This window comes from Coloeus monedula, assembly GCF_965178545.1.
Source record: "Coloeus monedula genome assembly, chromosome: 8".
NCBI classification, from domain to species: Eukaryota; Metazoa; Chordata; class Aves; order Passeriformes; family Corvidae; genus Coloeus; species Coloeus monedula.
Genome location: NC_138788.1, coordinates 1,956,551 through 1,969,770, shown reverse-complemented (window position 1 = coordinate 1,969,770; position 13,220 = coordinate 1,956,551). Strand labels below are relative to the sequence as shown.

The 13,220-nt window shown below is 45.6% G+C and overlaps 1 protein-coding gene across 3 annotated transcripts in view; it reads left to right on the top strand.

The window, feature by feature from the left end:
• Positions 1 to 1,476: 1,476 nt before the first annotated feature.
• Positions 1,477 to 13,220, top strand: part of PCDH15 (protocadherin related 15) — a gene marked incomplete at both ends in the record, with an annotated part of 282,257 nt that continues 270,513 nt past the window's right edge. For all 3 annotated transcript variants that reach the window (XM_082286268.1, XM_082286266.1, XM_082286267.1), the window contains one exon: positions 1,477 to 1,567. In XM_082286268.1, the coding sequence (XP_082142394.1) occupies positions 1,477 to 1,567 (91 nt within the window). The remainder of the gene's footprint in view (positions 1,568 to 13,220) is intronic.

The following is a 13,220-nucleotide window of genomic DNA, read 5'->3' as shown; positions in this document are numbered from 1 at the left end:
TCCTTAACCCCTGGATGAGAAGTGGAGCAGCAATGGGTGCAGCGTAGAATTTGAAATGGTTTTGCTGCTGCCCTTTATTTTTCCAGAATGTTGGTATTAAAATCCTGATAAAGTCACCAGCACCCCATGGCTTTTACAAAGGGAAAAGGAGCTGTGCTGGCTCGGAGGGAGCCTCAGAAATCACAGGAGAGAATCATTAAATTTGGGAAAAACCTCTGATGGTCTGTAGATCCCACCCGTGTGAGCTGTCATGGAAGCAAACGAAATCTATTTATATGTGATATATATGGTCAACCACCTAGGAACTTGAAACTTGAGTGAATATGGGCCACTCAGTCTGGTTTATTACATTTCCCTGCTTGCTTTCCTCATCCTGGGGGAAAAACCCCAGGTTTCCCTCCGAGACTCCAACTCCAAACGATTGTTTTGCAAGATGGTTTGACTTTTAATAAATACAGCTAATTTTTTTAATATAAGAATTTGATTTATATTGTTGGAAGTCTTTCTTCATTCTGTGCGCCTGGCACTGTATTTATCCCAATCTTTGTAAATTTGAAAGAATATTTTTAAGTAATTCAGCTCTGGGCTGCACAATTGTGCTAATTCTTTTTATTGGAACCATGAACCAGAGCTTTTGATGACTTTCTAATGTTCCACACTCCAAATATGTTCTGGAGTTCAGCCAGACTTGTCTTGGGGATTTTGGTGGGGTTTTTTTGTTTGTTTGTTTGGGTGTTTTTTGTTTGTGTTGGGAGTTTGGGGGAAGGAAGGGAGAAGGTTGTGGATTTTTGGTTTTGGGTTTTTGTTTTTGTTGGTTTGTTGGTTGTGGTTTGTTGGTTGTGGTTTTGGGGTTTTTTGGGTCTTTCTTGGTTTTGTTTTGGTTGTTTTGTTTTTTTTTTTGTTTTAGTTTTTAATTTTACTTTGTTGGTTGTGGGGGGTTTTTTTGAGCTGGTAGTGGTATTTTTCCCATTTTCCTGGCCACAACCCAACAGCCCATGTCCTTAAAGAATGCCATCCTCAGGGATCGCCCCCATTTTTCCCGGGCAATACCTTTGAATCCTGGCTCCCTCCGGCCTTTCACAGTGAGCCCTCATTTTAATTGGTGCAATTTCTCTGCTACAGTTGCTTCTCCAAAGTGCTTGAAAGCAGGAAGGGTAACGTAAATACTTTATTGCAGGGAAATTACGGAAATCTGACCTGATTTAAGCCAGAACCTTGCATTTTCTTGACTTGGAGGGCTGTGCATGCACAGTTCTTGAGATAACAAGTACACACATCTTGACTGATGCTAATGGGAGTTCTCCTTCCTTATTTTATTTATTTTCATGGCTGAAACAATGCTGTGATCTTAGAGGCTGCAGATCCCCTATGTAGTTACCTGTGAAATCATTTGTAGTGGCTCACCTTTTTGCAGGTTGAGTAATAAATGTATTAAATCTCTTTTCCAGCTCTGCCTTGAGTGAAGTTTGACGGAAAATGGTCCAGCAGCTTTGTCTCTGGAAATGGTTCACAGTGGGGACGGCACTCGCTGCTGTCCTGGCACGGGCTCTGGCCCAGAATGATGAAGGTAAGGGTTTTCCTGATGGGGTGGAGCTGTGGGAGGGTTGGGATGCCTCTGGAATTTCATCGGAATGCTTTTTTTCCCCCCCAGAATTACTACTTGAAAGAGTAGTTTGGTAGGAAAAGAGGTTACAAGAAAGAAAGGGCTTGGGTGTGTTCTGTGTTTCATGGCTTCAGCATCTACTGGTGACTGCATTTTTGAAGCTGCTGATTTACCAGGCAAGATAAAATCTGCAGTTGGGATTATTCAGTGCTGGGCTCAAGCATCAGAATTGGTTTTGTCTTATTAATTGTGCAAGATTAAACTCCCCTTTGTTTGTCAGTCAGCAGTTGTGGTTGGAACAGGAGTTTGAGAGAATTGTTAATGACCAAAAAACTTGGGAAAACATCCACAGTGAGGGCGCTCTAGAGAAACAAGACTTCAGGAACCCTGAAACATGGCACCGGTAGCTCGTGTTCCTCCTTGGAGCATCTTGGTTGAATTTAATTAAAAGACACCAGAAATGTGTCCTGCCAGGGATCTCTGGTAATTAAAAATTCCAGCCCTGGGTAAGTGACATGGGTTTACTCTTTTGAACAATTTAACAGCATTGAAGGGCAAAGTCTGTCCAAGTTGTTCCTGAATATTTTTGGCAATAATGAGTGGGGTAAGTGACAACTGAGTGTGGTTTCAGAATGTCTGTAATGAAGTTGCTCATTATCCATGGCACTCCATGTGTGTAGAGCTGTAATTGTACAAATTTACAATTTTGGCAGCTGGATTTTGGTTTAGAAACCTCTGTTTTGTCAGTTAGGAAGTAAAGGAATTGTGCTTTCATGGGAAGTCTTCAATCCTGCTTGAATTATGCTTTGTCCTCTGCTATCGAGTTGAAAGTCTCTTTTTCTTACTCTCCTAATTGCTCTCCAAACGTCCTTTTATTCCCTTCCACCCCCAGCCCAACCCCACATTATATTTGATGCCCATAATGTACAAGAGAGCTAATTTAATTTTCTCCATTTTTACACCCTGTCATAATCGCTGTCAGTGCTGACACTGAAGTGGACGAGCTGCTCGTATTTCACGTATTTGCTCTGTGCTGGGGTACAATTAACCGGGTTTTAATCACTTATTGCAGTGGAGGAGTGGGGCCATCAGGCTGGGGAAGGTTGACCTTGGTGGTGGTGGTGGTGGTGGTTTGAGGAGGAAGATGCTGGGTCAGGTGGAGGAGAGGCAGTGGGATGGCCTCTGGCATGTCCAGAAGCACGGGAGGACACAGGAGAGCAGCGGGAATAATGGTGGGAAGGAAAGCAGGATCATGGGGCTGAGGGGGGCAGTGGAGAGTCCTCAGGGGAGGCTGAAAAAATAAAGCAGCACTTCTCAGTGGGATTTTTATTTGTGCTCATGCTGGCAGCATCACATCTCTCCAAAAAGGCATCTTTGAGGAGAAGAAAATGGGGATTTTTGGTTGAGGAGCCATTTCTAGTTAGGCTTGAGCGATGCTGAAGAGTGCAAAGCACAGATGGCCTGGACAGGACGGGGACAGTTTGATCTCCTGAAGGGGAAAAGGGATCCCTCAGGTTTCCATTTCTGTTCCTTTGCACTTGGATGACAAATTCTCGTCTCTGTGTCCTTATCCCAAGATTGTTCAGAACCCTTTTTCTTCCAGGTGGTTTAGAGGAAGGGAAGGGCCACCACGCATTAATGGCAGTGTCACATGGCTGAGTAAATACAGCAACTCCCTTTCTTCAGAGGGTTCAAAACATAATTTTTGGGTGGGTTTTCTTCGCCTGGCTCGTGCCAATTTATTTATCACAGTACCCACGCTTGATTTTGTCGTTGGTAATGTTCCCTTATATGGCCTGAACAGGGGAGCTTTGTTTTAATGAGTATAAATTTGCTGCCTGTAGCCAAAATTCTTGTTGCTTTTCCAGGGAAGACCTCAGAAACTCTGTTTCTTGAGGAACATGCAGCCCTCTGATACAAACTGAACTGATTTCCTCCCCCACACTGTGTTCAGGAAAGGGTAAATGGAGCTGAAAGCACTTTGGATAAATTTCACAGGGGTGTAGCGGAGAAAAAATGAGCTGGAAATGGATTTAAGCCAAGGTGGGGGACTGGTGACTCAGCAAATGGCACCCAGCTAATGAGGCAATGCTTAGAGGAATAATAATTGGAAATATGTTTCTTGCAGCTACATAGAAACTGTGTTCAGGGCTGGGCCTGGAGGAGTTCTGATGTGCAGGAACAGAATTTGTAACCTGAAATATAACACAGAAAAGAAGTGTTCTTCTGGCAATTGCCATTTCCAACCAGTGTAGTTCTCTTAACAGCAGAATAATAAATACAAATAACTAAAAAATCAGCTCTGGCAGAAATTAGAGGCTGTTTCTTTGCAGCCAGCATGCAAATGCTCCATTTTCCTGGTGGGAGCTGCAGATGTCGACTCAGTTTCTTGCCCCTCTTGCTGCATTTTGCTTCATTAGCTCATAATTTCTCTATTTCACATGTTTTCCTTGAGGTCCCGAGTCACCAAGTCCTCCCCAGCCACAGCAATTAATGATATTCCAAGGTAACTTCATCCAGGAGTGCTTTGGAAATGATCAGGCTGCTTTTTTCCCCATACTTTAGTAGGAAGTTTCCCCAGGATGCCATCTGCTCCAAGTACTTCCCATGTAATGTAGTCCCTTTGTATTAAAACCCATCCCCCTAATGATTAAAAACCCCAATTCTTTTCTTACAGAGCCATCCCATCAGCCCTAATTTACTGTTGATGAGCCCATTCAGTGTTTAATTCCAATTATTTCATCCTGTAATCCTTTTGTTCAATCCTGTGGTGCACCAGAATAAATGTTAGGCTTGAGTGTGGCCAGGGAATATTGTGAGTATTTTTGGTTTGGTTTTCTGAAAGAAAGAGATCTTTTTGCAATTCCTCCTGTTGCCGTTCTTCCAAATAGGAGAAATGCTGCAAAGGTTTGATTTTTTTTTTTTTTCATAATCTTTTAGCTTAAGTAAAACTAAAATTGTCACTTGTAGCTGTGCAAGACATGAAATTAGGTCAGCTAAAATCTCTTTTATTTTTCCAGTGCTGCTCTATTGAATTCAGAGGCAAACTCTGAGGCTAAAGGAATCAGGGAGGAGGAAGGTTGCAACACAGGATCAAATCTCTCCCTTTTTTTTCTTTCTAATCCAATGTCTAGGACTCGAAGGAAAAATTTAGCAGCAATTTTTGGCCAGCGGAGAAGGCAGCTGAATTCAAAACTCTGTGCACTTTTATGCCAGACTGAACCAATCCAGCAGCAATTATTTGCCAATTAACAGATTTAATTACCCAGCATTTAGATTGAGTCCATACCTTTCATGAAAATACAAATGGGAGCTGGGGGGGGTGGGGGGGGGAGGGGGAACACCAATAATTTATTCTTTACTCTTAAAAGATGAAAAGAAGGCAAAAATCATTCTGATCCTTTTTAAAAACCACAAGCAGTTGGGAAGATCCACCCACAGAAGTTGCAATGGATCTGTTCCTGGGGTTTTCAGAAGTCGTGTGATGGGGCTGTGAGTTGTGGGGATCTGTTTCACACCATGGAATCTTTGAAGGGTGTTTGAAGATTTTTTTTTTTGGGGGGGGGGGCTGCTTTTAACCCCAAGTGGTTTTGCACTTTTTTATATGTGGAAGAAAAGAATAGCTGAAGGTCCTTAGGTTTCTCCAGAGGATTTTGGGCTGTAAAAGAATAGTGACAAAAATCCTGAATTTGTACACTCGGAGATGAGCCCATCCTGGTCCTTTTGTAATCTTGTAAGTTTGTGTTTGTTTGTGGTTTTATCTTGTGATTAAGGGGTTCTCCTGGGGCAGGAGGGGGAGAGCTGGGCTCGATGTCACCTGTCCCCCACATTCCTCCGACCCAGGGACGTGTTGCCCCACCCTGTCACACACCACAAATGTCAGTGCTCGAGTCCCACGTGTTTGGTGTGGAGCCAGTGGAATCACAGCATCATTCGGGTTGGAAAAGACCTTCAAGAGCAGCGAGTCCAACCCTAATGCTGGGGATAAGGATTTCTAGAAGCCTCCACTCCAGAAATCTCCTGGAGCTGTTCCATGAAATCATCCCTTCTGACTCACTTGAGGAATAAGATTTGTTTATCCCAGAGGAGATGCAAACAGGATGCTGGAAGTATTTCTCTTGGGATGTCTGGCAAAGAAGGAATGCTCTCTTGATTATTTAATGTTGGTTTTTTCAACTCTATTTGGACTTATCACTGTAGTTCTTCCAATCTTCTAGTTTCAGACTCATTTCCTTCCTTTTCCTTCCTTTCTGCTTGACTCTGGAACAAGAGATGAGCCATGGACACCTGCACTGTGGAATATGGATCTGGCTGCTGGCTCAGTGGTTTTGTTTCATTCTGAAATGAAATTTCACAAAATAAAACTGAGGCTAATCAGAAGATTTGCTCATCCAAATGTGGATTTCACTTCCTAAGTGTTAAGCAGATGGGTGTTTTTTATCAGAATGTAATAAAAACATGTAAATGGTCTTTGCCACTCCCTGAGTGCAGATGACTTTTAAAATAAGTTTATTTTTTTCTGTGAAAAACACAACTGCTCACTTGTGCCACCAGGACTGTTCAGCCACAAACCCTTCGCCTGTTTTTCAAGGCCCCCCTCTATTAGTTACTGTCTCTTATTCAGTCTAACAATCTTCTGCTACAAAAATTGAATCACTCAGGGGCCTTACAAATCACCTTGAGAGGCTATTTTAGAAATAAAATAGTTTCAGATCTCGATCTATTACTGTTGGGCAGGAAATTAACTGAGGAAAATGCATATTTGAGTACCTGGAGCTCATTGATCATTCCCTGAGCCCTGCACTATACAGATCCAGGGGGAGCAGAGAAATGCCACCAGGCTGTTGCCTGAGGGAAAATCCCTGTTTGTGGGAACAGGAGTCATTTGTGTGTTTTACGGGGACTGGCTGCGTTTGGTTGGGAGCTCTGCACTTGATCCTACAGGGAGAAGAGCTCTCCTTGATGTTGTTGAGTTCTAGTGAAGCCATTAAGTTCCTCTGAAGGGTTTTAGTTCTTCAAAGCATCTTTGAGTGCCACCAGCAGCACTTTGAGGCAGCAGAAGATGAATTTCCCTGTGGTGAGAGGTGAGTTATTAATGAAATAGGGGCACTGAAACAAGGTTCACCTCAGTTAATGTACAGATTTTAGCCCTGGTGGAAGGGACTGAGTACCCTGGGATCTCCCTGTGACTGTGTGGGGATGGATGAGGCAGGAGGCTGCTCTGGAGAAGGAGCAAATCCCAGAATCAAACAGCCTTGGAACCGCCAGACTGTCGGAGCTGGCTAGGAATGAGTCTCTTCCAGGCACTGGACTCCCAAGTTCTTTCTGCTACCACGATGAGGAAGGGCCTGGAGCATCTCCGTGCCCAGCACAGGCTGAGGGAGCTGGGGCTGCTCAGGCTCGAGAGGAGCCCCAGCTGAGAGGGGCCCTCAGCCCTGGCTGTCCCTGGCTGCAGGGAGGGCTCCGAGCAGGGCCCAGGCTCTGCTCCGGGGCCCAGCAATGGCACCAGAGCACCGGGCAGGGCCTGAGCCCAGCAATTGCCCTGCCCAGGAGGCAGAACTGCTGCCCTGGGCAGTGCCCAGCCCTGAGCACATTGGCCACACAGGCTCTGGGCTCTCCTCGCTGGGGCTGTTGCAGAGCTGTGTGCACACAGTGCTGTGCCTGTGCTCCGGGATGGCCCTGCTGGAGCAGGGAGGTGCCACCAGGTGCCCTCTGTGCTCCCTGCAGCCTGAGCCGTCCTGGGATGCTGTCATTCTCCAGCCCACGTGTTGGATTGTCTGGATTTTAAGGTGTCAAACATTGATGCTCTTTGATTCCTTTAGGATTTGACTGTCCTGAGCCATCCCGTGGTGGGGGAAAGCTGTGAGAACTGAGCTGGATCTTCTTCTCCAAGGGCTGGGTTCCCAAAGGTGCTACTCACACATGGGAAGGGAACTCCCAGTTCAGGAAAAGCAGAAATGCCCCTGAAAGTGCCCTGGAACACCTTGAGTCCCCTCCAGAAGAGCTGTTCAGTCTTTGGGACTTGCAGCTCTACTCCAGTGATAATTCTGGGGCTGAACTCCTCAAAATCTTCAAGCCCTGTGTCTGTGCATTCATGTGTTGGTTTATAGCCATGCAGTCTGTGTGTGAGCGGAGCCACTGCAAAACTTTCTTACCAAACTTTCATCCTCTCCAACAGAGCAGCCACTGCAGCTCTTCAGTCACAAACTTTCTGGTTTATTCTTCAGTCATGTAGACATTTTGCATCTGTTCAAAGCAGCGTGAAGGCTTTGAAGGTCACAACCATTCCTTTTTGGTTTTCTCTTCAGCAGAAACACGGTTGCAGCTCAGTAGGGCCACTAGATTTTAGTACTAAGGCAGCTCATCCAAATTGACCTTGTTTCCTTACTAGGAAGCCCTAAAATGTAAATATTTTAACTTGGGAGGAAATCAGGCTTTGAAATTCTATTTGAAGGGCAATAATTAAACTAGTTCGACTTTCAAAGAGCTAAGAGAGACACAACTAGCAGGATTTAAAATCTGCCTCACTGCTCTGTCTTCCATCTCATACTCCACCAGTAATTTGCATTGCCTGCTCAATTTTAGTTTTTATTGACAATAATGTATTTGTAGCAACAGTTTGGAAACACATAATTCCTGTGTCCTGGTGACATGGAAGGTCAGGAATCCTTTCTTTACCTGCTGTCCTCCTCATGTTACTTTCCAAACCCCCTTCTACTTGCTCCTTGTCTCAGTCTGGCATTAAGAATTATTTTCTGAATGCTTATATGAGACTGTCACATCTGGACAAACTGTGGTGGGAACTGCCTCCCTGTTACTCCAGAGTTACCTGTTTTTTTATGAGAAGCAGCTGTTTAAAATGAGGCCACAGGAACTTCAGCTTGATCAAAACTTCATTTTGTAGGACTTGATTTTCATATAACAAGAACTGACTCATGGCTGTGTCCTTCAGAGCAGTTCTGAATCACTTCAAGTGCCCAGAAACATTCTTGTTGATGGTGATTATAGACTCTTCCTTCAGAAGGCTTTAAATAGGGGTCTGGGATCTCCAGAGCCTCTGGAAAGTCTGGACTTCTGCAGGGGCTGAGTCCCTGCCCTGGCCAGCAGGATCTGTGTCCGGTTCTGGGCCCTCCCGGCCAGAGAGCCCTGGAGGGGCTGGAGCGTGTCCAGGGCAGGGAACAGAGCTGGGAAGGGGCTGGAGCCCCAGGAGCGGCTGAGGGAGCTGGGAAAGGGGCTGAGCCTGGAGCAAAGGAGGCTCAGGGGGGACCTTGTGGCTCTGCACAAGTCCCTGACAGGAGGGGGCAGCCGGGGGGGTCGGGCTCTGCTGCCAGGGAACAGGGACAGGACAAGGGGAAACGGCCTCAGGCTGGGCCAGGGGAGGCTCAGCTTGGACAGCAGCAGGAATTTCCCCATGGAAAGGGTGCTCAGGCCTTGGCAGGGGCTGCCCAGGGAGCTTTGGAGTGCCCATGCCTGGAGGTGCCCAAGGAAGGGCTGGAGGTGGCACTCAGTGCTCTGGGCTGGGGACAAGGTGGGGATCAAGGTTGGGCTCAGTGACCCCAGGGGGCTTTTCCAGCCTCAGGGATTCCAGGATCTCTGCTGTTGTGTGCAGTGGGATGTAGCAGTGCAGGTGGCTGCAGCTACTCTTTGTCCTGAGGAGAATTCAGACAAGCAGCTGTGGTGGTTAGCAACCCAAGTTTAGCATGTAACTTTACAGTCATGGTAAGAACCCATAACCCCTCCACTGGGAGGCATCCCCTGTGCCTGGGCAATAATCGTGAGGGTTGAGCTCTCCCAGCTCAGTTTAATGCATTCCTTTTGCCATGATCATTTTCCCATTAGGGCATCGTTACTGCTCAGCTGTTGTCTGGCATTAAACACAGGCAGGGTTTTTCCTGACTGAAGCTCATGGAAACTCTCTGGGATTTTACATGGAATGCCCATGGTGAGGAAATATCTGCGGATCTGAACCTAAACCCCCAAAAAACCCCAAACCAAACTCTCTCCCCCACACCTTTTCCACAGACATTGCTGTAATTTTTGAATGCCCAGGTGTGATCGCTCCCAGGCAAACACCTTCTCTCTCATCTTTTCTGGGGAATCTCTGTTGAAAGATAATAATCTTCCTTTTCTTTTCCTTTTTTTTTTTTTTTTCCATGGTGAAAAGAAAACTTTTGGGTTAGGTTGGAAAAAATAGTAAGGGAAAAAAACCTCTCAGTGCTTTGCAGTATTTATTAGATAGTATATTGAGGCATGAAGGGTTTTAAATTGGCAGGGAGATGAACAGCTGATACACATAGGCAGAAGTCAAATGTTTAAATAATGCTAAATTATCCTGCTGCACCTTGTTAAACAAGACTGCAATGGGAAGGGCTGAGGAGGTGGAGAAGGAAGCAAGGAGAGAAACTGTGTTCTTCAACTGGATTAGAGATGAATGGGATTTCTCTGCAACTGAAGGCTCGGTTCTGGTCTGAATTATGCTGGAAAGCTGATTTGCACAGGAAGAGGTTTGTGGGGTGAGTTTGTGTTTGCCTCCAATACCATTTCAGTTCCCTTTTGTGAATTTAATGGTGCTTCTCATTTCAGGAATATCTTAACGGGGTTTAAGTTTGAGGAATTGCAAACTCTTGGGCATCTTTAAACATTCTGAGCGGGAAACCATAGAATCCCAGAATTATTTAGGCTGGAAAGGACCTCTGAACCCAGGAGTGATCCCCACCTTGTCCGCAGCCCAGAGCACTGAGTGCCATATCCTGTCCTTCCTTGGCCACCCCCAGGGATGGGGACTCCAAGCCTCCCTGGGCAGCCCCTGCCATGTCAGACATTTTTTGATCCTGTACCAGAATATCTTCATTTCAGTCTCTGATTTATAAGCTGCTGCTGACTTTGCCAGCAATATTGATGCAACATGAAATATTGGATTTATTTGTCCCTTCTACCGGGATAAATAGAAGGACAGGAGTTAATTATGTGACCTGCTGGGCAGGTCTGATGTGGGGTAATTTCACACCTTATTTCTAAGCAGAGCTGTTTGAAGGGACTCGTTTGGTCCAAAAGGGAAACACAGAGTGTTAAACAAGTCAGGGCTCCATCATTTCAATATTTAATTTGATCCCTCAGCTGGTCTTAACTCAAACCAAGGTTTCTGGTGTTGCTTTTCTTTGGGACCAGTAGGCTAATTCAGCCTGATTGTGTTTCTGGAGAAGTGGTTGGGCTTTTGATTTAATTCCAAATAACACAGCACAAAAATTGATTGCTGCCAAATCACAGGAAATTTTGAAAAAACTTCCAGGAAAAAAATAAAATCAAAGAAAAGAGAGTGGAGTGGTTTTTTCTTCCACATAAAGTTCCTGGTGATTAAATCACACTCTCCCATCTTCCTACATAGAAACAATGGGTTTTACTCTTGTTTTATTTTATTTTACTACTGTTAAGACATTTTATTCTTTGCAAAAATTTCTTGACTCCTCAGACTTTTTGTTCCATAAAATGCTTGGGATCCTGCCACTTGAACTATTATAGAGCTCAATGTGCTTCTATTATAGAGCTCAATGTGTTTTGTTTAGAAAGTGAAGTTTCACACCCACAAGTCAAAAACCTCAGCTCTGCCCTTTCTTCAGTGTTTTTTTTAAAATCCTTCCAAGTTTTCCTTTACTATTTTTTATTGCAGAATTAATTGCACAAATCTGGGCAGTGCCTGTTGTAACTTGAAGGGTTTTGTACCTAATATAAATCAAAAGAGGCATTTCCTGGAGAGGAAGTTTTCATGAGGCTGTAGAGTGACAGGACACAGGCAATGGCCTTAAGCTGGAGGAGGGCAGGGATGGATGGGATATTGGGAAGGAATTGTTCCCTGGCAGGGTGGGCAGGCCCTGGCACAGGGTGCCCAGAGCAGCTGGGGCTGCCCCTGGATCCCTGGCAGTGTCCAAGGCCAGGCTGGACATTGGGGCTTGGAGTAGCCTGGGACAGTGGGAGGTGTCCCTGCCCATGGCATGGGTGGGAGTTTAAAAAGTCCCTTTGAACTCAAATTACTCTGTGATTCTGTGCAGGTACTCTGCTGTTACACACAGAAACACGAAGGAAGCAGCTTTTTCAATGCTTTGGGGTGGGGTGTTTTTTTATTTATTTCTTTTGGATTTCTTAAAATGTTGTTGTTGTATTCATAGAAAATATACAGAGAACTGCAAGTTAATGCTCCTAAACCATCTATCAAACAAAAGCCTCTTCTTCCCACTCTGCAGCATTTTGCTCCACAGGATTTGCTGATGCCCCATTTCATTGAACTGGGATAGATTTCCTACCAGGACAAAGGTACTTTGTGAGTGTCTCATAAGGAACAGATCTTACAGAATGTGGCACTTCAGTGAAGAGGAAACTGTAAACAAAATCACTATCAACAAAGCCAGCACAATAACATTTCAGAGTGATTGATGGCTGCTGTGGAAGTAAATTCAAGGCTGTGAAAATTTCCTACAGTTGCATATGTTGGAAAAGAAAAGATGTATGGGACGTTCAAATACAAATGATGTGCAAGTGCATTGTTTATTTTATTATTTCCAAAAGGAAAAAAAACAAGCCCAACCCCAAAAAGCCAGTAAAGGGTGAGAGTGTAACTCACAGAATGGGCCCCATCCAGCCTGGCCTTGGGCACTGCCAGGGATCCAGGGGCAGCCCCAGCTGCTCTGGGCACCCTGTGCCAGGGTCTGCCCACCCTGCCAGGGAACAATTCCTGCCCAATATCCCATCCATCCCTGCTCTCTGGCACTGGGAAGCCATTCCCTGTGTCCTGGCCCTCCACCCCTTGTCCCCAGTCCCTCTCCAGCTCTCCTGGAGCCCCTTTAGGCCCTGCAAGGGGCTCTGAGCTCTCCCTGGAGCCTTCTCCTCTCCAGGTGAGCACCCCCAGCTCTCCCAGCCTTTCTTCCCAGCAGAGCTGCTCCATCCCTCTGCTCATCCTGGAGCCTCCTCTGGACTCTCTCCAGCAGCTCCAGGTCCCTCCTGTGCTGGGCCCCAAGGCTGGGGCAGCTCTGCAGGGGGGGTCTCTACTGCAGAAGTCAGCCTCCTTCTCCATGTGCCACATGGCTTGGAAACACAGAGTTTTTCTATAGAAATGCTCTGGAATAATTTCTGGGTGAACAGTAAAGAAAAAAAAAATGGAATGATTTAAAAATGAATATTATATGTTATAGTTGAGAAGTTAATGAGGAACACTCTGGCCCTGGGCTCCCAGTGACATCAAGGGTCCTGTGGCCACTGAAAGCAGATGTGGCCTTTGTCGCCTTTGCACTTCGCAGTCTCTCAAAGCTTCCACCAGTGGTGTCCATCTCTCAGGCCTCCAGTGCCCACCCTGCAGGAAAGCAAGATTATTTTTCATTTAATGAGCTTGGGTGCACGAGCAATTAAGAAGGTGTAATCAAATGGAGCTAATCAGGATGACACAGCAGCTTCCCTCTGGGGTGCTGCTCCAGTTAGCTTCTCCTCAGATCTCCAATTTGGTCTGTTTAGGTAAGAAAATCCATGGGAAGAGTGGCACAGGCAGTGGTTTCCCAGCTCCAGGGGCTGAGCACTTTGGTTTCCAAGCCTTGGTCTTTTCATTCTGCTCAGGAGATGGTGATTAACAGGT